General features: G+C 41.2%; 1 protein-coding gene across 2 annotated transcripts in view; it reads left to right on the forward strand.

Moving 5' to 3' along the window:
* The first annotated feature begins 1269 nt into the window (after positions 1-1269).
* Positions 1270-22519, forward strand: part of SCAF11 (SR-related CTD associated factor 11) — a 50696-nt gene continuing 29446 nt past the window's right edge. Inside the window, exons 1-3 of one of the 2 annotated variants that reach the window (XM_058022935.1) lie at positions 1270-1348; positions 18265-18340; positions 19178-19332. In XM_058022935.1, coding sequence (XP_057878918.1) covers positions 18280-18340; positions 19178-19332 — 216 coding nt within the window. In that variant the 5' untranslated portion in view covers positions 1270-1348; positions 18265-18279. Of the gene's footprint in view, positions 1349-1877; positions 2150-18264; positions 18341-19177; positions 19333-22519 lie in introns of those variants that run through there. The other variant, XM_058022936.1, reaches the window with a different exon arrangement.

A 22519-nucleotide genomic window follows, 5' to 3' on the forward strand; every position in this document is an offset into this window, starting at 1 on the left:
CATGATGCATAAATTCCGTTCAAATACAGGATTCTGTCTGGTCATTGTCAACTTCTTCCTCTGAATCCTAACAGCGCCTTTGAGGCGGGAATAAGTTCGTTTCTTCTGATAACAGGGCAATAAATTCTTGCTCTCTGAAAGATTTAGGTGTCCTGTGGCTGCTATCTCGCTGAGAGATCCTTCTTCAAAAAAAGTATCCTACATAGCATAGTTTCTATTTTAACATGTTTTATAACCTAAAGCTATATTGAACACACTACTTAAAAGAATTAATACAGCATTACTTTCTAACAAAACACAACACATATAATATTCATTTTAATATTCGCGAAAAGCCAATCAGAAAATACAGGCATTTTTCCTGCCGTTTGTGGCTATAGCAGGTGCGCTGCCCTGGGGGTTCAGCCGCGGGCTCTCCGCGGCGCTTCCCACCCTCCGCCGCCTCTGAGCCCGAGCTCCGCTGCTCTGGGCCTGGCGGCGCTGTGATGCAGCCGGAACGGGGCAGCGCACAGAAGCGGCAGCTGCGCTGAGCTGCTTTCCCGGCTGCCATAATGAGGACGTACGGCACCACGGCAAACTCTTTTAACATAAGTGCCTACGGAAATGTCCGCGGATGAGACGTCACCGTGTCCGTGCGCCCGCAGGCCGCGGCCAGCACGAACCGCCGCTGACTGCGCGGCGCCGTGGGGCCCCGCAGGAACCGCTTCCACTCCCTGCGGGGCCGGACCGACGCCGCCCGCCACACCCTCTTGTGGTCACGGGGCTCCGTCCAGTGTGCCTGAGTTACAGCGCTGCAATTACTGCTGCTGACAAAATAAATTAAATAAATAAACGTTCGCCACTCGGGGGCGCCCCGCGTCGCAGAAACATGACGTCGCCGGCCGCGCAGCCATGTCTCGGCCGCGCCCGCCGTGCCGCCACCAGAGGGCGCCCCCGCCCGCGGCGCGCGGCCCCGCCCCGCCTCGGCCCCGCCCCCCGCCTCATTGGCGCCCGGCCGGGGCGGGGCCGCCGGTCACGTGCCCTTCCCCCGCCTTCCCCGCCGGGCGGTGCTGGAGGACCTATCCCAGAATGCTCCCTGGGGGCGGCGCGGGGCGGGCTGCAGGCGTCTCTCTGTGCCGCCGGGGCGCCGCCTCTGCCCGAGCGGAGCAGCGCCCCCGCCCGGGCCCCGCCGGCGCTGCCGCCGCGCTCCCCGGCCACGCGCGGACATGTGGCGGCGCGGCGGGCGCTGAGCGCGCGGGACCCCGCGAGCCCCGGCAGCCCCGAGGCGGCGGAGGGGGCGCGGCGCGGGCAGGCGGACTCGCCGCTCCCTGCGGGGCAGAGACCGCGCCGGGGAACGCCGCGGCGCCAGGTGAGCACCGGCGGTTGCTGCCCGCCGCCTCCCTCGGGAATTTCCGCGCGGCGAGGGGAAGTGCTCGGGGCCGCGGGCCGGGCGCTGGCGGGCCGGGAGGGGAGGGCAGGCTGGAGGCGGTGCGGTCCCGCTTCGGCCGGGGCCTTCGCCCCCGCGCGGAGCCCGCCGGGCCGGGGCGCTCCCGCCGCTCGGTCGGGCTGGGGCGGAGTTTGCTGCCGGCTCCGGCCGCGTTTTCCCCCCTCCCCTTCCCTCCCCTCCTCGCCGCCCGCGTCGTGGCGCCGAGCGGGAGCCCGGCCCGGCCCGGTGCGAGACGCGGGTCCGGCTCCCGTGCCCGCCGGCCCCCCTGGCGCGGGAGGGGAAACAAAGCGGGGCGGCCGGGGCGATCCGCCGGCCCGCTCCGTGCCCAGAGCTTTTGAGAAGCCGCACCGGGAGGAGCCGCAGCCCTGCCCGCTGACCCGGGAGCCGGGCTGAACAAAGATACGGCCCGCGGAGCGCCGCCGGCCCTCTGCTCCCGGTGGGGTGGGCGCACGACCGGGCGCCTGGAGCTGTGAACACCGGCGGGTTTTGCTGGAGGAGCGGCTCCTGCGAGCTGAGAGTTGCGGAGGAAGTTGCACGGAGAGGCTCAGCTCAAAGCCCAGCTCTGCTTTTGTGCTGCTCTGGGATCGCGACTTAGACATCAGCAAAGTTGCGCAGGGGGAGCGCTGGAGCCTGGAAGCAATTTACCGAGCCACTGAGATAATCTCCAGTTCTTGAATTTTATAGTACATGGTGTCCTAGTTTCTTTTTTTTTTTTCCCCTTTGGTGAGTATTAAAGAATATTATTAGCCTGAGCCCAAAATGTAAGTCATCTTTGACAGTCCAACTTCACATCTATAACTTCAAAACAAAGCAGCATTGTTAGGACTAAAATCTGTCCCCGCCCTCTCACGATGTTTTGCTCTTAGACTACTAATTAATTTTAAATTCTTAGGGAGACTGAGATAACAGAGAGAAAGGCCGGGTAGTTACCGTGTGTTTAGTATCAATAACTAGGTGCTATTGGCAAAGAGTAATTTATTTAAAATGTAGGAGACAGTTAAGGCTGTGCCCATCTAAGTAATTATTGTATGATGGATTTGAATGTCTGTGGTTATTGAATAGCTGTTTTAAGTTTGGAATTTTATAGCTTCAGTAACCTTAAAGGGAAATCTAGCTAACTGAGTGTCCAGTGTGAAGTTTGTAGATCACTGATGTGTTGGGGACTTTTGATTTTCTTTGCAGTGGATCATAGTTTTAAGTGTAATCTGACTTAAATTTTACTATGTAGGTGTTCAGAGCCTTACATAGGGGAGAGTCATTTTGTCATGATTTCATTTGCTCTTAGCAGAAATAAGTTGTAGGCTTCTTGAAATGACAGAGTGATAAAAACTTGCTGTTATTTGGTTGATTATATGTGATAATCCATGTCTCATCTTTTTTAACTGGAAAAGCTGTATTTAGAAACTCTTAGTATTAAAAGAAAATGGATAGCATCCTCTTTGGTGGCATGGAAAATACTTGGAAATGATCCCAAGTAGTTTTTCAAGTATTTCCTTTAACAAGGAATACAGTGTTTGATTTTGTGATTGCCTAAGATGAGACATATTAGAGGTGGGGAGGCTATTTAGGCATTTAGTCAGAATATTACATCTTTTTAAGCTTTCTTTTCAGCAGTTTACATTTGCTGATGTGTCAGCTTTCAGAGTGACAAATTACACAAATAAAAAAATATGACACTTTTTTTTGTGTATCACTGACCTTAAAGTCTGCTTTGGAATGAGCAGAGCAGGTAACAGCTTTGTGCCTATGTGAGGAAATCTGTCTCCCGAATGGTCATGGAAGTGAATGTTGTTTCTGACCTTCTTGCATAGCAGCAATCCTGGGTTGACTAGTTTTTACCTCATTTTGGGTTGCCTTTGGAAACAACTCTCCAAAATTGCATGGTATATGGTGAATGTTTTGGCCGTGATTTTATGGTTCTCCATCACATGTGAAGGTTGACTTTGTTGCATATGTGCAGATTGTTGAGTTTGACCCAATGGGCAGTTGTAAGTTTATCTTGTTCTCCAGTTAGTCAGCTATTGCCTTGGAAACATCTAGATGAGGAAGAGTTTCTCTGTGCTCTCAACTGGCTGTAGTTTGATGCAGTTGTAGCATGGCTTCTAGCCCCTGGCTTTATAAAACTTGCAGACAGTTCTGCTCATCATACAGGATTGCTCTTTTCAGGTTACATGTATCTATTGGTTTTTGGTTTTATCCTGTTACCGGGTTTCTTTACAGAATCTTCTCAGTCTTCTGCTGTCCCAAGTACTAAAAAACCTGTGCAAAAACTTTAAATTACTTAAATTTGCTTTATATAGTAATTAAAGGGTAATTTATCTTTCAAATAATGATGTATTTAAACATATTTATATTAATAGAGGTGGAAATACCACTGCTGGTAAAAGCTTGTAGGGCGGACTTGCCATACCTACAGCAAAATTCTTGAAGACTGGCTTTCTGTCAGTCTGCTGTTCAGTGTTCAGATTTTCTTTGCCAACAGTCTAAGGTGAGGGACAAAAACTGTCTTTCCAGGTAATACCTATAAAAAACATGCAGAACAGTTCCTCATGATGGCTAAACTGACTATTCAGTGCTGTCAAGCATTGTTATCAGTTTTTCTGAGTGAATTTTTAAATGGTTATAGTTAATGTGCTAAACCCTTTAAAAAGGCTGAAGTAGATTTTATAAATCTTGACATTGTCCAGTTTTTCTGCCTTTTTTTTAATTACAGGTTGGAGGTGGAGTATTAAGCATCCTCTGTACTCATCAATGCCAGCGATCTCTAAGTGCACATGCTTTTGAGCGCTTCAAAACAAGGGCTGTTCATGGCTGTTCAGCAATGTAGACACATTTTGTTTCATCTGTTTGTACTAGTCCACCTTGCCCTGAAAGGCTGTGAGCTTGATTGCAGGGTCTGTGTGCAGTGATATTGTATCTTCCCTAGTTGTTTAGTCTTTTCACCCAGCTGGTGAGGATATGGACACAATTTGCAAGAAAGTTGCTTAACTTTGATACCCTGAACCGATTGATTCTCTTGTGTAGCAACATAGCTACAGTGATGAAGTAGCAAAGGGAGGGCCCTAGCTGTAAGATGGAAGGTGAGTGTGCCTCTACCTTTCTGTTAGCTAAAGCTGCAGCTCTGCTGTCTCAAACAGCTGTGTTTGAGAGGTTTGTCACCTCTGCATCTGGCTCTGGTGAAGCACCAAAGGCATGATGAGGGTGATGCCTTGGAAGGGCTCTCAGGTTGAATGTACATAATCTGTAAGTGCCCCACACCACATCCAAAAAGTAGTTTTTTCTCTGCTGGGAGCTTTAAAAAAACAACCAACTGTGTGGGTTTAATTCAGCCTGGCTTTTAGTGGAGGCAGAGGCAGCCACAGAGGCTGCTTCTGAGAGAGAAGCTCTGTGAAACTTGTACTATGTCCAGCAGAGCCAAACCCTGAAGGCTCTGATGGTGGCCATAATGGGTGGCCTAATTAGAGAAGCGGGTAACACCTCTGTGATGACATCTTTAAGAAAAGGAAAAGCCATGCAAGGCAGCTGCTGGGGCCATGCTGCCAGGGGCCATCCTGGCACCACAAGTGGCCACACAGCCAGGACCGTGCAGCCAGGGCTGTCTGGGCATGGTCTGTGGTGAGCTGTGCTTGCCTGGCAACTTTTAACCAGCCAGCTGCAGGCAGAAGGGCAGGGGTGGCAGCAGCTTCTCCTTTTTGGTGCCCTGCATGAAAAGAGGCGCTGAATGGAGCCAGCGGCCAGTGCTGCCCATGCAGTGCTGGAGGGGACACATGGCTGACAGCAAGGGGCACGATGAGCAATTCCCTGATGTGGAGCCCAGATGGGATCAACCTTTCAGCACTACGAAACCCTGTAAGAACTTTTGGATTGGTAGAACTTGAGAGCAAACAAACCTACAAATAACAGTTCTCTCCTGAGTCGAGAAAAGGAAAAGGTAAAGACACGTGAGGAGAACACAATGGAGACAGTAAGGTCCTTGAAAGGAGGGAGTGGGAGGAGGAGGTGCTCCGGACATCGGAGCTGAGACTTTTCTATAAGCTGAGGTTTTCAACAAACTGTTTCCCTGTAATTCATTAGGTTCATGGAGAGATGTAGAGGTCTGCTTGCAGCCCATGGGAAAAGGTGCTCATGCTGGAGCAAGGAGATGCTGAAAGGCTGTAATCTTGTAGGGAGCTCAGAGAGATAGAGAAAGGAGCCTTGCTTCCAAAGTAGAGCAGCTCATCCTCAAAAGACTACCTGCCTTGAACTAATGACCCACGAAAAACAGTTGTGGGAAAACTATTTGCCTGTGGGAGGAACTTGCTTTGCAGCAGGTCAGGCAGGACTGCCGCTCGTGAAAATGAAAACCATGCTAGAAAAGTTCACAGAGAACTGTCTCCTGTGAGGAGCACCCCATGGCACAGCAGATAAAAACCAAACTCCTTTCCCTAATCAAACTGAAGATTCTTTTAAAAAATAACAAACTGACTAAAGACGCCCATGTTTTGTCTCTGCTGTTGGTGGGAAGGAAGGAGGGACTGGAGGGAGGAACAAGGTGTTCTAGAGGTTTATCTTAGTTCTCAGTATTCTCTTTTAAGTCTGTTAATAAATTTTCTTTATACTGTTTAAGCCTATTTTGCCCCTTAGTGTTTTCTCCTAATCGTTATCTCAACCTATGAGCTCTTCAGTTTTTCTTTCCCCTTCCTCTTGTCAACTATAGCAGAAGAGAATGAGTGTATAGTTTTTGTGGGTGCTTGGCGTTTAGTCAGTGTCAAATTATGACACTAAAAAAAAAATAGGAAAGAGGAAGCTGCCTCTTCTTGAAAGATTTAACTTTTCTATGTCCTTTTATTGCAGTGCATCAAGTTTCCTAAAGCCTTGCAGTTGGAGAAACAAATCAAATATAATTGTGGAAGTTGCCACTTCTAAACTTGGGAAATTGTTAACTGACTTCACAAAGGACTATCAAAATACTGCATTTAATTTATTCAGGAAACAAATACATACACACACCCACCCCTATGTAGGCATTGTACATCTGTGTTTTATATTTGTGTATGTTTTGCTAGGTTGAATATTTTCACCTGTTTATTTTTTATTAGCAGGTTATGCTATCTTAAAAATTTATTTTGATGAAGTTATAGTATTGTTCTTTCTTTTTTTTTTCCTCTGTGAGAACACAGAATTGGAATTTGAACTCAGAAGTATTCTGCCATAGCAAAAATGAAAAAGTAACATTTTAATTTTATGGTTCTGTGATTGGTGGTATTTCTTCTTAACTTACTAAGATTTTCAGATTTTGCCTGTGCATATATATATAAATATAGATGTGTGTGTGAATAAAAGAATATGTAGAGAGAATTGGGAGCTAGAAATGTTTTCCAGTAGCTGTTTTCTAAAGCCTAATAAACTGCAGCATCTGAGCACTTTTTCTAAAAGACACTAATAATGTCTCTCTTCATGTGTTTTGTAGTTTAAGAATCGGTGAGCTCACTTTAAAATGCAATGGTTAGGGAGGAAATTACTGCTTAACCGGGATCTGCCTTTGCAGGTACTATTTATGAGTAAACCTGAGTGATGCATTTAGTGGTATACTTGAAACTTTTTCAAGCAAGTACAAAATTGCTTGGAAATGTCAATTGAGTTAACCCTTGCTGTCTCTGGCTTGCTGCCTGGCTTTTGTTAGACTGCCAGCAGTAATAAAGAACGTGAAATTCTGTGTGATCAGTGTCTGATAAAAGTCTTCATCTCTGTCCATATCAATGCAGGCCAAAACTGGAGCAATGAAAACTTGTGCTTTTCTTGCTATGCCACAGGAGAGATGGAGACACTTACATGAAAATTAGTTGAACTGATATTAAAAATCTGGATGTTGAGGTAGAATCTGAAGGTAGGCTTGTGCTCTTAATTGGCCTGTTTGCTATTCAGAGTGAATAACTTCAGCAGTTCTGGACATAGGAGGGGCAATGAAATTCTCCCATGCTTTCCATATAGCTACTGAATAAGCACTTTCCATATGCAGTTTTGCTTATCTAAAACGTTCTTAGTTTATCAATTGTTAGGTAAGAGGTAGTGACCATTGTGGATAGATGGGTGTAACAAAAAGTAATTGAAAGTCCTGTGAAACAGCTGGAGGAAATCAATCTGTTAGGGCTACCTTGAGCTCATTGGAGTTTTGGTTTAGAGATGTTACCAAATAAAGATACTTCTAACAACGAAAGTAAAATATATTCTTCTCTCTAAAGCTGTGCAGTTTTGATTTTTAAGATGCAATTTCATCTAAGCAAGAAAGGTACCTTATGCAAGTCTTGGATAAGTTAGCAGGTTCCAGTGGTTATTTGTGGCTCTTATTCCGGCAAGAAACTTTGAATGACAGTGGAGTTCCTGGCTGTGGGGAACTTCTAGTGTTGTTAACATGGAAAGCTTAAGTTCTTTTTGCAATGGCATAGAATAACAATTGTAATAAAGCCTATGTTGGTCACTTAAGAATTCACTGTAAAGTACTGTTGTGTTATAGGTAATTTCTTGATGCCATATATAGGGTGAAGCCAAAAAGAGGATTAGCATGACTGTCTATTAGACTCACTTCACAAATTGGAAGGAAAGGTGATGGAGTTCAGGTTGTATTTTCCAGCTCAGATCTGAGGTTGCCATCTTGCATTAGTAGTTTGTTACCTTTCCTTGCATTGATGTTCATATTAAGAAGGACCTTTTCTTACAAACCTGTCTTCTGTTCCTGGCTGGGGTTTTCTAACTTTATTTTAGCTGTCTTGAAAGTTATTGCTGAGTAAGGACTGTGAAAACAAAATCAACAGTAATTGAAACTGCTTACTCCCCATCTATCTGCTACTTCTGAAATGGCATTCAATGCATTGTTATTCTGCAGATATTGTTGGAGATTTTGTACAAAATACAATTACGCTTAAAATTATTATAGTAGTAATAAATCCTTCTCAGGGTCTCTTTTTCCACAAATACAGCATTTCTTTTTGTTCAGGTTTTGTAAGAGGTTAGCGTAGGTCTTTGACCTGAGCTTATGAAATGCTGTTATTCCAAGCAAGAAGGAGCTCAAGGACTGTGTTTTTGACACCAAAGCTTTCATCTAGTGTGTTTTTTTTAAGTGTATGCCTCAGAGAGGCAACATGTGCTTTTAAATGGATATGTTATTTCTTCTCTTTTGTTTGTTTTTGACTCAGTGTCTGTATATTTTACTTGTAATTGTAATTTTTTTTTTTGCAGAAATGCAATTTTTAAAAATTGTGAACATGTCATAAACATGATACAAGTCTAAACCCTTGATTTGATGTTTCAAATGAAAGAACAGCATGCTTTTAATAGAGGACTCAAGTTCAGGGTATTTTTATCAAGACTGTGTCTATTGTTCTATGCAGTCTTCTGTAGTTCTTTTTATTTCCCATGAAAGTTAAACCATAAAGTTATAGGGAACCCTGTGCATTACATAAATTTTATTAAAAGAATGTCCTTCATTTTGCAGGGGTTGAACATGCAGAAGCTAAAAAATAGGAGTACTATGGTTTAGGTAAAAGAAAAAATAGTGGTAGTCTGTAGTTGGACAATTGCATTCTGTTTTTCTTCCTTTGCTGCATTTGTCCTTTTTGTCTACAGCTTGAGATGCTTCTCTAATCACCTACCACTCTTATTCTGTTGCCCCTTTACTTTTTGCATCTTAAATATGCTTCTTGCTGCTGCCCCAGAGCTTTTAATTTGAGCTCAGTCTTACTCCATCAGTTTTGCCCATCATTTTTCCTTCCCCTCTTAAAAAGTCTCATTCGCTGCTTCTGTCTTTGCAAGGTCTCCTGGTTCAGCTCCTGCTTCCCTGATGTTTGAGTCTGGCTATTTGGGTATGATTAGGATGGTATTAAGAAAAATAAAGATAGTCTTTCTAGTTTCTTTAGCATCAGAGAGATGACTGCAACAAGTCCTGCTGTGTTGCCATAGCAGTGGCTGAAGTATGCTCATTCATCTTGTGGGAATGTTATATGTGCTGTGTAGCAGAGGGATAGGAACTTCAAATTATTTGTGTATGCTTAGCACGGATCAAGATTGTGGGGGGAAAATTAAATGCAACGACTAGCAAAGATTTACTGACTAAATACAAACCTTTTATTCCCCCCAGATCTGTGACATGGCTCTATTTGGAAGGGTTACGTGTGTGGAAATCATGTTCTTACTCTCCGTGACCCACTGCCAAATATTTGCACTTTGGTGGAAAGCATGAAAATGCTAGTGCTTCCAAGTGGCTAGAAAAAAGTACATTAAAAAAACAACCCTGTTCTAGGAAATGGCAGAGCCATTTTTGCTGACTTTGGTATGTAATGCTATCCCTTCCAGCTGCAAAAGTATGCATGTGACTAAGGAGCCTGAACAGCAGAAGGAAGGTCCTGAGTTTAAGCTGATTGGATTTAGTTGCTTAAACCATGTGCACTTTGAAAATAGTACCTAATGCCTAATGAGTTCCTGTTATTTGTAAATTTCAATTTCACTCAGTTTAGTCACAGACTACTATGAAGAAACACCAAAGTGCTGAATTCTAGATTTTGTGACAGCGTGTTATGTACGTTATTTTCTCTTTAATATTTTTTGTATTATGGTAATTACTACAGTATTTCAGTGATTTGTTGTCAGGATATGAAATGTTGTGACTTAGCCAGTGGCAAACACGTGTTCTTCCTACGGGGTGGTTGTGGTGTAGTGCTTCTTCTGTTGAGTGTCTTATCATACACGTGCATGCACAGGAGAGACAGCAGCACAGTGCACATTGCTTTCTCTTCAAAATACTGGCTTGGAAAGAAAAATAAGGTGGGCTATTAATTTCTGTGAATACATATTTCATCACCTTGTATCGGTATTTAAAAGGTTTTATTCATCCTGTCTTCTGTATAAATGAAGCTGTTTTTTCCCAAGGGACTTAACTGCAGCTCCAATGAATGTTTCTTCCTTATGGCTATTATGAGCCCAGCTGTGCACTTCTGTAAGGATTACGTCTGGAATTGACTTGTATAATTCAGAACATGTTTGGGAAGCAGTGTTATCTGTGCAGACTTATTGAGGAATTACCCTCCAAGATTGCCTTAGTTTAGCATGTAGGGAAGCTGCACAGCTTTGCCCTTTTGCATTGTCAAGAGCTGACAGAGGCTTGAGTGACATAATTTGTCCTCTAGCAGAACAGGAAAGAGTTTTCTCACAGACTTGAGAAGTGTCACTAAAGAGGCAGCTGGGACATAAGCATAATTTTATATTACAGGTTAGATTGATCAGCTGGGAGCATATACTTTGAATCAAATGAAGCATTGTGACAACTAACTCCCCTAAGTGCCTTTTTTTGTTTTTATTCTGTTCCTTGCTGACTGGCAAGTTTAGCTTTATCTGGTTTTTTGGTCTGCAAATTGAATTTACCTAAACACAGGGCCATCTTGGTTGTCAGTGGTCACCCCGAAACACACTGATAGTATAGAGGTGCCACATAGTTATACTTTGACATGTAATGCCACATGGTCTTATGAGCTAACCTTACTGCTGCTGCCAGATACTGAAAATCTTGTGGGATAGTTGATGTACAGTGACTTGTGTACTTTAGCAGATTTCTCCACAGTTTATTATCGCCTTTAAAACAAATTCAGGAGAGATCCTAAACTTCTGCTAACCATTCTACCTTTTTACACTGTCCAGTAAACAGAAGTGTTCTGCTTGCAAAACTGCAGTTCAATCTGATTTGTAGCAGCACTTCAACACCCAACATTCTGTAAAAGACATGATGTCCTCACAGTTTGTAGAATATTCTCAAATATGTGAGGTCATATTAAATGGCATTTTTCTTACTACTCTTATTTTTTTTGCTTAAGTCGTGCAGGTACTCTTGTTAAACTTCATTGAGGAGCACTGCCTGTTCCACTGATTTGACAAGATCTGTACTGCAGGTTTTTGAAACAGTTTATAAGCATTATATATAGGAAGGAGATTACCATGTGTGTGTTTGTGTGTCCACTGTAAGGTTCTTTCTTAAAACTCTTGATTTTCTGGATGGTCAGATAGGTTGCTGAGGGATAGTCACTGCACCTGAGTCACTGCAGCAGTTCTCAAGCACATTTTGATGGAGTTGTGCCTGCCTTCCCTGTTTAGGAGGCAGTTCATGGTGTTGTCCTGTCTGGTGCTGACTGGACATGAGTGAGTGTTTGCAGCTGCTGTTTGTGGTATTATTGTTGGTTGGGCCACAAAAAACGAACACATTGATTCTAGTAGGTACATAGCTGTAGCCACAGAATCTGTAATTGAGGTATACATGTCAGTATCTTGCTGCTGGATTGTGGAAAGTCTGAGGATAATATCCACTGTGTTGCTTTGGGTGGGGGTGGCTTTTTTGGGGTTTTTTTTTGTGTAGGGAGGGAGAAGAGCAACAGACAGCAGTGTGCTGTTTAGTATGGTATAGTTCTTGCCATTTGGCTTTGGTAGTTTCCTCCTGTGACTTTACCTTGCATTTTCATGGACCTGGCAGCTGATCTAGCTAGGTATTGCTGTGTCCTTGAAGGGGGTGCAGTTTGACAACAAAATCCGAGCTTTTTTTGCACCTTACTGCTGTCAAAAGGGGCAATGCCTTTTTATGTCTTCCCTGCCTCATTCTGTCACCTGCAATGTCTTTGGACCCCTATGGCTCTTAGTGAGTCTGCTCACCATCACTAGTGGTGAGAAACATAGCTGCTTCTTTGGGTGGCAGCAAGCTGTCAGCTCTCTTGGGTAATTGCATCCTTAGAGGGTCTGGAAAGAGTCTTTAAATCAGCAGTATCTCCTTGCCTGAATAGCAGTGATTCTTTCCAAGATACTGGATCTACATGAATAGGCTTAAACCACCTATAGAAAAAGATTTCTCTCTTTATTCCCCAAGGCAGAGCACTGGTCTTTCTTTCTCTTCATCTTTGTTGGTTCTATTGGATTTGATTTGGGAATGCAGACAAGGTGCAATTTGAGCTTACAAAGAGTAAAGATCCTCTTTAAAAGCTTGCTTTTGAGTGCCACTGTAGGTTCTATTCTCACTAATGTGTTGGACCAAGAGATTTTACTCAAAGGAGAAAATCCAGGATAAGTGCTCCCAGATTCTCAATGTAGCCTTCATTTATTGAAGGGCAAACAACATTGCTCAATTGTCACTTGAAGCAAGTCTACCTTCCAGGCCCTTCTGACAAATCAGATGTTTTTCCAAATAAAAAATAAAACAACTGTGAAGGTGCTTGATGTATTTAGACAAATACCCAGTAATGTGGTTTTTTTCCTATTCTGTTTTTTGGTGTATGTGTTATGTTAGACATAGTGATACAAGTAGGTCAAAAGCTTTTCAAATGTTCAACTGCTCTTGGAAATGATAAGTATTTTCTCAGCCCATCTCTTAGACAGCACACAAGTTCTGGCAAAATGTTTAAAATTTTTCATCAGCAGCTGGATGTGTTCCCAGTAATGGTCCAGAGATTAGGATGAGCCTGTATGAGGAACTTCAGAGGATACATGTTCTGTCATTAACTACTAAAACTACAATAACAAAAACCACCACCAACAAAAATCTGGTTTTGTGAATGTGACTAGTTGTTAAGGTTTGTTTTCTTTAAAAACATATTTGCTGAGGGAGTGGCTTAAACATCTTTCCCAGTGTTCTGCTTGCTTTCTTAATGACCATGAAAATTAATAGGGAGAAACAGTCCTTCCTACTACTGCCCAAGAATTTGATGGGACTAAATGGTGTTATTCTTGTTAATTAAGCAAATAAATTCTGTGGACTAAATATATGTCTGACTGTTGTTTCATAACTGAAACTGATTGTTTCTTGAGTTATTAAAAAATCAAAATACAACTAAGAGTCCCCCAAATCCTTTTTAAAGTAAAATATTTTTAATAGTAACAGAACAGTCTAAGTTAATGCTACTCTGTTAGTGCAACATGTATCTAAAAAGCCGAAAGCTTGATTACAAATGTTACTTGAGTTAAGTCTGTTGCAGAAATGAGTAAGTGCAAAATGATGTCCAAGATAACATTCTCACTGGAGACTTCATTGCATGTGTTCTTGATTTCCATCCCCCTTTCCAGCTGAACTGGGGTACTTGTGTGTAGACAAGTCCCTAGACTGTTAGTGTGGTTGAGGAAGAGTGCATTTAGTTGTTGCATTATATTTACAGGGTATAAAGAATGCTTGTAAAGACTTTGTTTTGTAGTTAGGCAAAAAGGAGGCATGTGCTAATTTCATGCGTCACTTATAACTAGGCTTCTGTAATTTTTTTAATCCAATGCTTTTTCTATGTCTATTTAAGATTATAATATAATACATCCATTGAGAAATTAAGAGGCATGACTTTGAACAGACCAAGTCTTTTCTTTCCACATGCACAATGAATTAGTGTTGAAATACATCTGTATTTTTAGGTTGTGAGTTGTATGAAGTAGTTTGTGTGAATCACAGTTGTACTTTTATGATACAGGAAATAGTTTAATGTGTGCATGGTACTTAGTCTGCTTTATGGAGTTGTTTAAATTCTTCATGAAGCTGAGTTCCTCAGATGGAGAGGTACAAATTTGTTACCACAATCTACAGTCAACTTTCTTTAAGAACTTTTGTTGGCAGAAGCATTCCATGAAAACAAGAACAGGAATTTAATTTCCTTGAAAGAGTAGCCTGGAAACATAAACATTTAAGGGAGCAGGGAAATGAGGTAGTGTTGTGTACATGTGCTAGTGTTTCTGATCACTCTTCTCAGTTTAATATACTAGAATACCCGTGTCTTTGTCAAATATGAAATAAAGTAAGATATTTCTCTTAGAACGTAATTCCATTGAGAATGTCCAAGCACCAGAAAAATACCATCTTAGCTGTAATGTTGTCTTTAGGCATTCTTAGGAAGGATTCTCCAGAGTTTGGAGAGGGGTGCGGTTTCTTGGTGGGGTTTTTGGTTGGAATTTTTTGGTTGTTTTTTTTTTTTTTTTTTTTTTTGGTCAGCACAGAATTCACAGAATCACTGATCTTGAAGGAGACATTCAAGATCGTCAAGTTCAAACCATGTGCTAACACCTCAACTAAACCATGGCACTGAGTGCTGCATCCAGTCTTTGTTTTAACACATCCAGGCATGGTGATTCCACCACCTCCCAGGGCAGGCCATTCCAGTACCTTATCACCCTTTCTGTAAAAAACTTCTTCCTAATATCCAACCTATATTTACCTTGATGCAGCTTGGGACTGTGTCCTCTGGTTCTGTCAGTTGCTGTGAAAGAGACCACCCCCAGCTGACCACAGCCACCTTTCAGGGAGTTGTAGAGTGATAAGGTCACCATTGAGTCTCCTTTTCTCCAGGCTGAACACCCCCAGCTCCCTCAGTCGCTCCTCACAGGGTTTGTGTTCCCAGCCCCTCTCCAGCCTCGCTGCCTCCTCTGGACACGCTCAAGCTCTCAAGGTCCTTCCCAAACTGAGGGGCCAGAGCTGGACACAGCACTCACGGTGTGGCCTCACCAGTGCCAGTACAGGGGGAGGAATGACCTCCCTGCTCCTGCTGGCCACACTGTTCCTGATCCAGGCCAGGGTGCCACTGGCCTGTATGGCCACCAGGGCACTCTGCTGGCTCGTGTCCAGCCGGCTGTCACCAGCACCCCCAGGTCCCTTTCTGCCTGGGCACTGTCCAGCCACACCATCCGCAGCCCAGAGCACTGCAGAGGGTTACTGTGGCCAAAATGCAGGACTGGGCACTTGGCCTTATCAAACTGCATCTTACTGGACTGTGCCCATCCATCCAACCATTCCAGGTCTCTCTGCAGGGCCATCCTACTTTCCAACAGATCAACACATGCTCCCAGCTTAGTGTCGTCTTAAAATTTACTAATGAAATACTCAATCCCCTCATCCATGTCATCAGTAAAGATATTGAACAGAACTGGCCCCAGCGCAGACCTCTGAGGGACACCCCTGGTGACAGGCCACCAGCTGGATGCAGCACCATTCACCACTCCTGTCTGGGCCCAGCCATCCAGCCAGTTCTGAACCCAGCACAGAGAGCTCCTGTCCAAACCGTGGGCTCCAGCTTCTCCAGGAGTGTGCTGTGGGAGACAGTGTCAAAGGCATAAACATAGTATAGTGTTTGTTGCTGTCTTATCACATTTTGGGAAAAATAAGTATTCTATTTTTTATGCTGTTTGCTCTTTCTAAATGACCATGTTTTCTTTTACTAATTCTGCTTCTAATCATATAAATGTAGTAACAGTCCAGTGCTAACTCTTCTGCTATTCTAATGCCTGTGATACCCCTTCTAAAATGGTGGAGAAAACAGTCTTTTCAAAGTTAATTTGTTAAATAATGTGTAAATTTTGATTAAATCTTTTACTTTATTTATGAAAATTTCAGTAGTATTAAATTCCTCTGCTGTGTTGTGCAAAATGCAGTGTCAAACTGATGAAGTTGTGCTGTGCAAAGTGATCTGTGAAATGCATTAGCAGCACTCAGTATCTGTTTAAATAATAGGCTTGTGAGAAGAATGGGGTAACACCACATAAATTTTTTTGGTTGCTGCATGTCTTGGATTACTGATATTCTGTCAGAATTTTAGGATTTCTGTTTTTCTAATTATGAGTGTGTCAGAATTTATGGGATGTCTGTGTCTAGAAAGAGTACAATGGAGTAAAAGGTTACTTTGTCTGGGGAAAAACAAATTTAAAGAGCTTCTGTGTTCTGTTTCTGCAATCTGTTTTAGTGAATTCCTGACCTGTGTTATAATAAGTGCGAACTCAAAAGCTACTCCTTAATTTGGTATCTAGGTTGTGTCTATTTAAATAATTTTCTGTGGATTTATGCAGAGAGCAGAAATCTTGGTCTTGTCTTGAGACTGACTTAGCTATGAGGTGTCCTGGGACTTCTGGGGTGGAAACATGTTTGAGTACAGCTTGTGGAATTTTTGGCTTCTGTAAAGCATTGCTGAGGTGATGTTTGAATGATGTGATGAAGAGAGGACATTCTTATAGTTTGTGTATAAAATCATCTATATTGCATACTACTGCATGATTTGCACTTTCTGGGGCCAAAGCCACTTGTGTAAATCAGAGCAAAAGCAACAGAACACAATCTCCTAAATTCAGATGTGGTTTTCATGGTCTTACCTGTCCTAATTTCACACAGATTTTGCTTGTTGAAGACATTAAATTTTAAAGGAAAGGAGCAGCTTGACTTGGGTTGGGTTTCCTTTTGCTTACCTTGCAAAGGGTGGAGGTCTGGACAATGGTTGTTCTGCCAACTGAACTTGCCTATAGCTTACGGCATTGGCTGCAATTTGGTCAGTGTTAGTATTAGTGCTGGTAACCAGCCTACAGTTGATGCCATGTATTGCTGATATCTTTGGAAATAATTTTAGATATAAAAATGCAATAGCAGTGTAGGGGGAAAATCCCTCACAGCTAGGCTTTTCTTTCCTTATCCCTTCAATTTCCCCTACCCTCAGCTGGATTGATTGCCATGTTCCCTTTGGGGAATCAAGTAATTTCTAATGGGAATATTGAAGCCAGTTTGAATTCTAATTGCAGATTTCTAATTAGTTTCACAGTTTTGACCATTTCTTTAACAAACTGTGTTTTGGGACTCATAGATCTGACTCCTGATTTCTTGGGTTGACTAAGAAAACGAGAAGTATATGTGATGGGAATGTGCAGCAGAGTTGCTTTTCTTACTATAAAAAAATGATCATTAAAACACTTCTGCTGCCAAGATCAAGCAATAAAGACTTGATCAGAAGAAAATTCTGGGGAAGCAAATTCTGTGTCTCCCTCTTCTGGATGTCATGGTGGCAAAGTATTGTAGTTTCTGAGTGAAATAGGAGGAAGTTTAGTTGAGGAACGTGATTGTGGCAGTTTCAGCTCTGTCCCACTGCTTTGTCTAGCAAAGGTGTTGCATCTCAGCTGATTTGCTTCAGGTTTGAATGTTTAAGTAGCAGACATTGGTAATCTCTGATTTCTTCAATGTCTTCTGAAGTTTTAGTTTGTCCTTTTGAATACTAATCATCTTTAAAGCTTCATATAGTTTTGAAGAAAGCTAGAAAGCTGTTGTTCCCTCTGGGGCTTGGGTTGGGGCTTTAGGTGTACATACTGTCTCTGCTGTGATTGCAGGAGATTCAGTCCTTTGTATAGATATTCTTTTTCAAGTGTGTTTCGTTCTACATGTATTAAGTAAGCTTCCAAAGAACATATACTTGCTATTTCTTATGTAGGGTCAAATTCTTTCAACTTTTGTGATGTGAATCACTGGGATGTACTTCATCTGAGCTATCTCTTTCACAGAGCAGTTAAAAAGTGCATCCCCATTCATGGTACTGCGCTGCCGTTGTGCTTGTGACCTGTCCCTTGTTTGATATAAATTTCTCTACATGTTTTACTGAGTGCAAATAATTTGAATTATTTCCTTCTTGCTTTTGTCATACAAGCTGCTTTCATTTTTCTCACTTGCCATTACTACGGTGACTCTAGGTTTGTAAAATAACCAACTCTTCTGGTGCTAGAGTGTTTAAAGTTTGTTGCTTCAACTATTTGCATAGGGCAGCTTGCAAGTGTTAGTTACTGCAGTGTTGCATGGGATCATTTGCATGGAAACTTAGCAATATGTTACATTTTTAAAAATAAAAGCACCAGTGGTAGTCTTTAAAACTCTGCAAAAACTTCTCATCTGTTGAACAAAAGCAAATTTTGAAGTTGGAAACATCAGTTGCTAGACAGCAATAATGATACTTATAAACAATCTCTTAACTTCTAATACCATCTACTCTACAATGGAGAATACTCTTAAATTTTTTTAATTTCAAGTTGCAATCTACATGAACTGTTTCTGTGTTTTCCAGACTACATTTTGTAAGATGAAGAACAGAAAGCAATGTATTCAAGATACTGAGGATCAGACACATGAAGGCATGGAAGGTAAAGTTTGTGTGTGTGAAAAGATTGAAGCATATTATTCAGGTTGAAGCTGTGAAGGTCTGATTTTTTTCATTTGCTCTCTCGATTAGTATGCTGCTTGTTTTGAAAGAAGTTGTGTAAATATAACCACTCTCTCATAATATTTGGTGTTGGCCTGTGAGGTCCCCAAATAATTTCCTGCCTCTTCTCTTGTTGTTACTTGTTAACTTCTAGTAGCAAAACAAAATGTTGGTAGCAATTGCTATTCAGAGAAAATGATTATTCAGAGTAAAATTCCTTGAAGAAGAGTTCATACATTTTTGTATTCTGGAAACACTTTCCAACTCTAACAAAATCGGGAGCATTTTTTATTTAATGTACATGATCAGGTAAATATTTGAAGATATTCAGATTAAGATAATTCTAAGACAGAAATGCTAAAGTAAAGGTAGACCATATGTATATAAGATAGTATAGAATATGCTGGAGTAATTGAAGTCATGGAGAGAGTACAAACACACAAGGAGGAAGAGCATAGGAGAATTATGTCTAAATGACTACATAACTAAGAAGAAACACTGTGATACCTGCTTTATTGAAATATCCCTGTAATTAGCTTTGTTTTGATGGCAAAGACTGGTACAGTAGTCTATGAAATAAGTTGCTTAGCTTTCTTCATCTGAAACACAATTTTCTGTAGTTACAAGCAAGCTGAATTCAAGTTTTCAGGCCTAATGTAGCCAAGAAGCTGGCCAGAGGAGTACATGAAAGAATTCTTATTTCTCTATTATTCAGATCTAGAAGGACTTTGTTTCAAAAACTGTCAAAACTTCTCAGTGTCACTGTTAATAATACCAGGTGAAGAAAATGAGGAAAGCTGTTCCTGTTCTACGTTATTGTATGATGGCAACACATGCCCCATCTGTCTGAACTGCCTTCTAGAGCAAGAGATTGGGTTTCCTGAGAGCTGCAGTCATACCTTCTGCATGACTTGTATTCTTAAATGGGCTGAGGTAAGACTGAGCACCAAGGTGTTTTTGTTTTTCAGTGAAATCTATTGCATCTAATACCTACAGATAAATTTTTTCTAAGTTGTAGACTTTGGCTTTGCACAGAAGTACGCAGTGACCAATTTGTAAATAGATTTTGGAAAACTTTGTTCTTAATGCGATAAAATATTTTGAGTTTTCTTTCACTAGGCAATCTTGCTTACTCTAGTTATTGGTTGCTAGAGATTAGGGATAAGTAAACAGGATGGTGTTGTCTGTTTGGAAGATCAGACAGTATTATATACATGATATAATATTGCGTTGTTGTTAGCTTTATTTTACTTTGTGATAACCCTTAGGCTGTTTGTCATAGTGTCAGCTCAGGGCTGGGACCAATATGTATCCATGTTAGTCTACAAAATGAGTGATACAACCTTAGTTTTCTACCTGTAGAGAGAATTCAGCTAAAAGCTTTACTGCTGTTCTAAAAATATAATTTTAATGAGGACTGGTTTTTGTTCTATGTCAGTAACTTAGTAGATAGTTCTGGAACATTAAACAAAAATGACTTGTTGAAGAAATCCTTGATGACCTTGTTCTATTTAGTCTGTTTTCCCTCAGCTATGTTATGCAATCATTGCATTCAGTCTGGTGTCTTTACCTTTCCTGTAACTTTTTCAATTATCAGTATAAAACACCAAATTAATATTGCCTTTTACTGGGATGAGTGGGGGTTGCTGCCTTTTGCCCTGCTTCTATGGACTTCAATTTGTTTGTCACTTTAGGGAGATCACTGTTGGGTTTCTTTGCAGTGTTTGGTTTCTTTCATTCTTTTGAAGTAAAGTATGATTTTGATTGCAGTATTCCCTTTAGAACATTGGTATTATTTGGTTGGTATGTATATATGCAATATACTGATTCTTGCTATGTTTTAACCTTAATATTTGTGCTATTTATTACTGAAAGCCAGTGGTAACACAGTTTTTGGAAGAATTTATATGAACTTCAGAGTATTAAAAAAAAGGTTATTACATTAAAATTGCTTAGATTTACAAACCAGATAATAAACAAAATTTCCTGTTGCCAGATTTTCTGTTTTGCATTCAATTCATTGAAGCAATTTGATTTGTAAGGGAAGAGGAAATTCTCACCTGTAATTTTACCCTGAGTGACTAAGCTGGTTGCTATAATGGCAGCTGAAAAGCATTAAATAGTGACATTCCCAGGGAAGCAGTACAGTATATTGGCTTGCTGCAGGATTTGAGTTTATTCTCATTGTCTAAGAGATGCTTTTAAGCCCAACGAGCAAGAGAAATTTTCTTGTTCTAAAAGGGCAGGTGAGTGATACGACATTTTTCTTGTCATGTCTTTTTTTTTTTTTTTTTTTTTTTTTTTGTGGTCTGTGGTGCTATTCAAATAGAATAAAAGCAACTTCTCTTAAAAGTTGACAGGTAAAGTAGATGTGATGCCATAAAAAAGTTGTGGGGGAGTTTCTAAAGCTACATAAGGCTGCTGCTGCTTTTCATTAGCGACATCAGATAGGCAAAACCAGCCAGGCTTCCTTTTCTGAGGTTACCTGACAGCCAGGCCTGTGGAGTTCATGGAACTCCACTGCCTAATTTAGTAGTTTTAATTAAAAGTAAAGTGACAAAATAAGTGTTGAAGCCTGGGTGGCAGCTCAGAGTCTTCAGCTGTGAGAAGCAGATGAGGTTCTATTTGAATTTGAATGACAGAAAAATATTATAAGCATGTCACCATTTAAAACATACTGATGCTGTGTGCTTTTTGCCTGTTACTGATATTTAGTAACTGAATGTGTTCTTTTTTGAGTAGTGTTTCATAAGGGTTAGATTTTTCTGGTTCCTTGATCATAAACATAATTTTAATTCATTCTGAGTAATGAAGATATAAAAAAGATACAAAAATTACCTACTGCTTAAAAAATAGGCTACCTGATTCTGGGTAAGGTTTAAGTATTTTTTAGGAATATAAACAAATTGCTTTTAGAAATGATATTTTCTTCTTTAAGTGCTGGAGAAAAACAAAATTGAGACTAAAATTATTGAATTAAGTCTTAAAAAAAAACCCTGACTAATATTCACATTATTTGACATGTTCTTTTGTGTATCTTCAGTTCTGCTCCATACACTTAGAGGCTTTGCCAGCAGTCTGTGTTCAAATTGGGTATTTATTTTATTTTTCTGTATAGCATCTGGACTACAAAATATAACAGGGCAAGCTGCTTCTTTTAACAGTTGTTTTCAAATTGTACATAATCATTATTCTCCTGAGAGTTTATGGCTTTTTTATATAACTGTGTAGACTCTAATCAAAACCAGGGTAGTTTAGGCAAAATATTAGAGTTTAACTGTTCTGCTCCCTCTTCAGTCTGCAGGAGATTTTCAACATGACAACTGCAGTAAAATGTCCTGTACCATCAGATCTTCTGTCTGAAAGCAGCAGTTATAACACTTTGAACAGCTTACTTTTTAAGAAGTGAGAGAATATAGATTTTTAAAAAGCACTTAAAAGAAATAAAAAAGCAATGTATAAAAATTGCCTTTATTCCAAAAGGTAAAGAGAGGTAGGAAACTTGCTGCAGAACAGGTCTAATACACTAGATCCTGTTGGCTAAATCTGAACATTTAGTTTCAGAATTCAATAGCATTACAGTTGAGTCAGTGCTATATTTTCTTTCCCTTCAAAGAAAGATGTCTAAAGCCTAAAAGAAAAGTCAGGGACAGACCAAGAATCCCCACAAAGGAGTTGATTTTCAGAGTAACTTTTTAATAAGTCCCTTGAATTGTTCTGCTCTCTTTGGCTGTGTTAATTGTGGCATTTGATAGCATTGCTATGCACAAAATCAGTTGCCTATACTATTAAACTCTTCTGTACTATTACACTGTTGACTTGTGTGCTTGTGGCCGTGCTAAGTAGTGCTCGCCCAGACACTGCCGGGGGCTGTTCTCAGTAGGCACACGAAGATTAACATAAATGTTTGTCATCCTGTGCCAGCTGTCAACCACTTCTGTAAGCCAACGTGGTGTAATTTACTAATGAAGACTCTCAAGCTTGAGGCTTTGTATTTCAGTGAGTTTGTGCTGGAAGATCATAAAAATGTAGAAGGTGCTAAATCAGGAGCTGAGGTTACTGGACACACCTTTCAGTGGGAATGTAGAAGGACAGTGTAAGGGAAGGGTTGCTTTCAGTG

This window comes from Melospiza georgiana, chromosome 4, assembly GCF_028018845.1.
Source record: "Melospiza georgiana isolate bMelGeo1 chromosome 4, bMelGeo1.pri, whole genome shotgun sequence".
In the NCBI taxonomy this organism is placed as follows: Eukaryota; Metazoa; Chordata; class Aves; order Passeriformes; family Passerellidae; genus Melospiza; species Melospiza georgiana.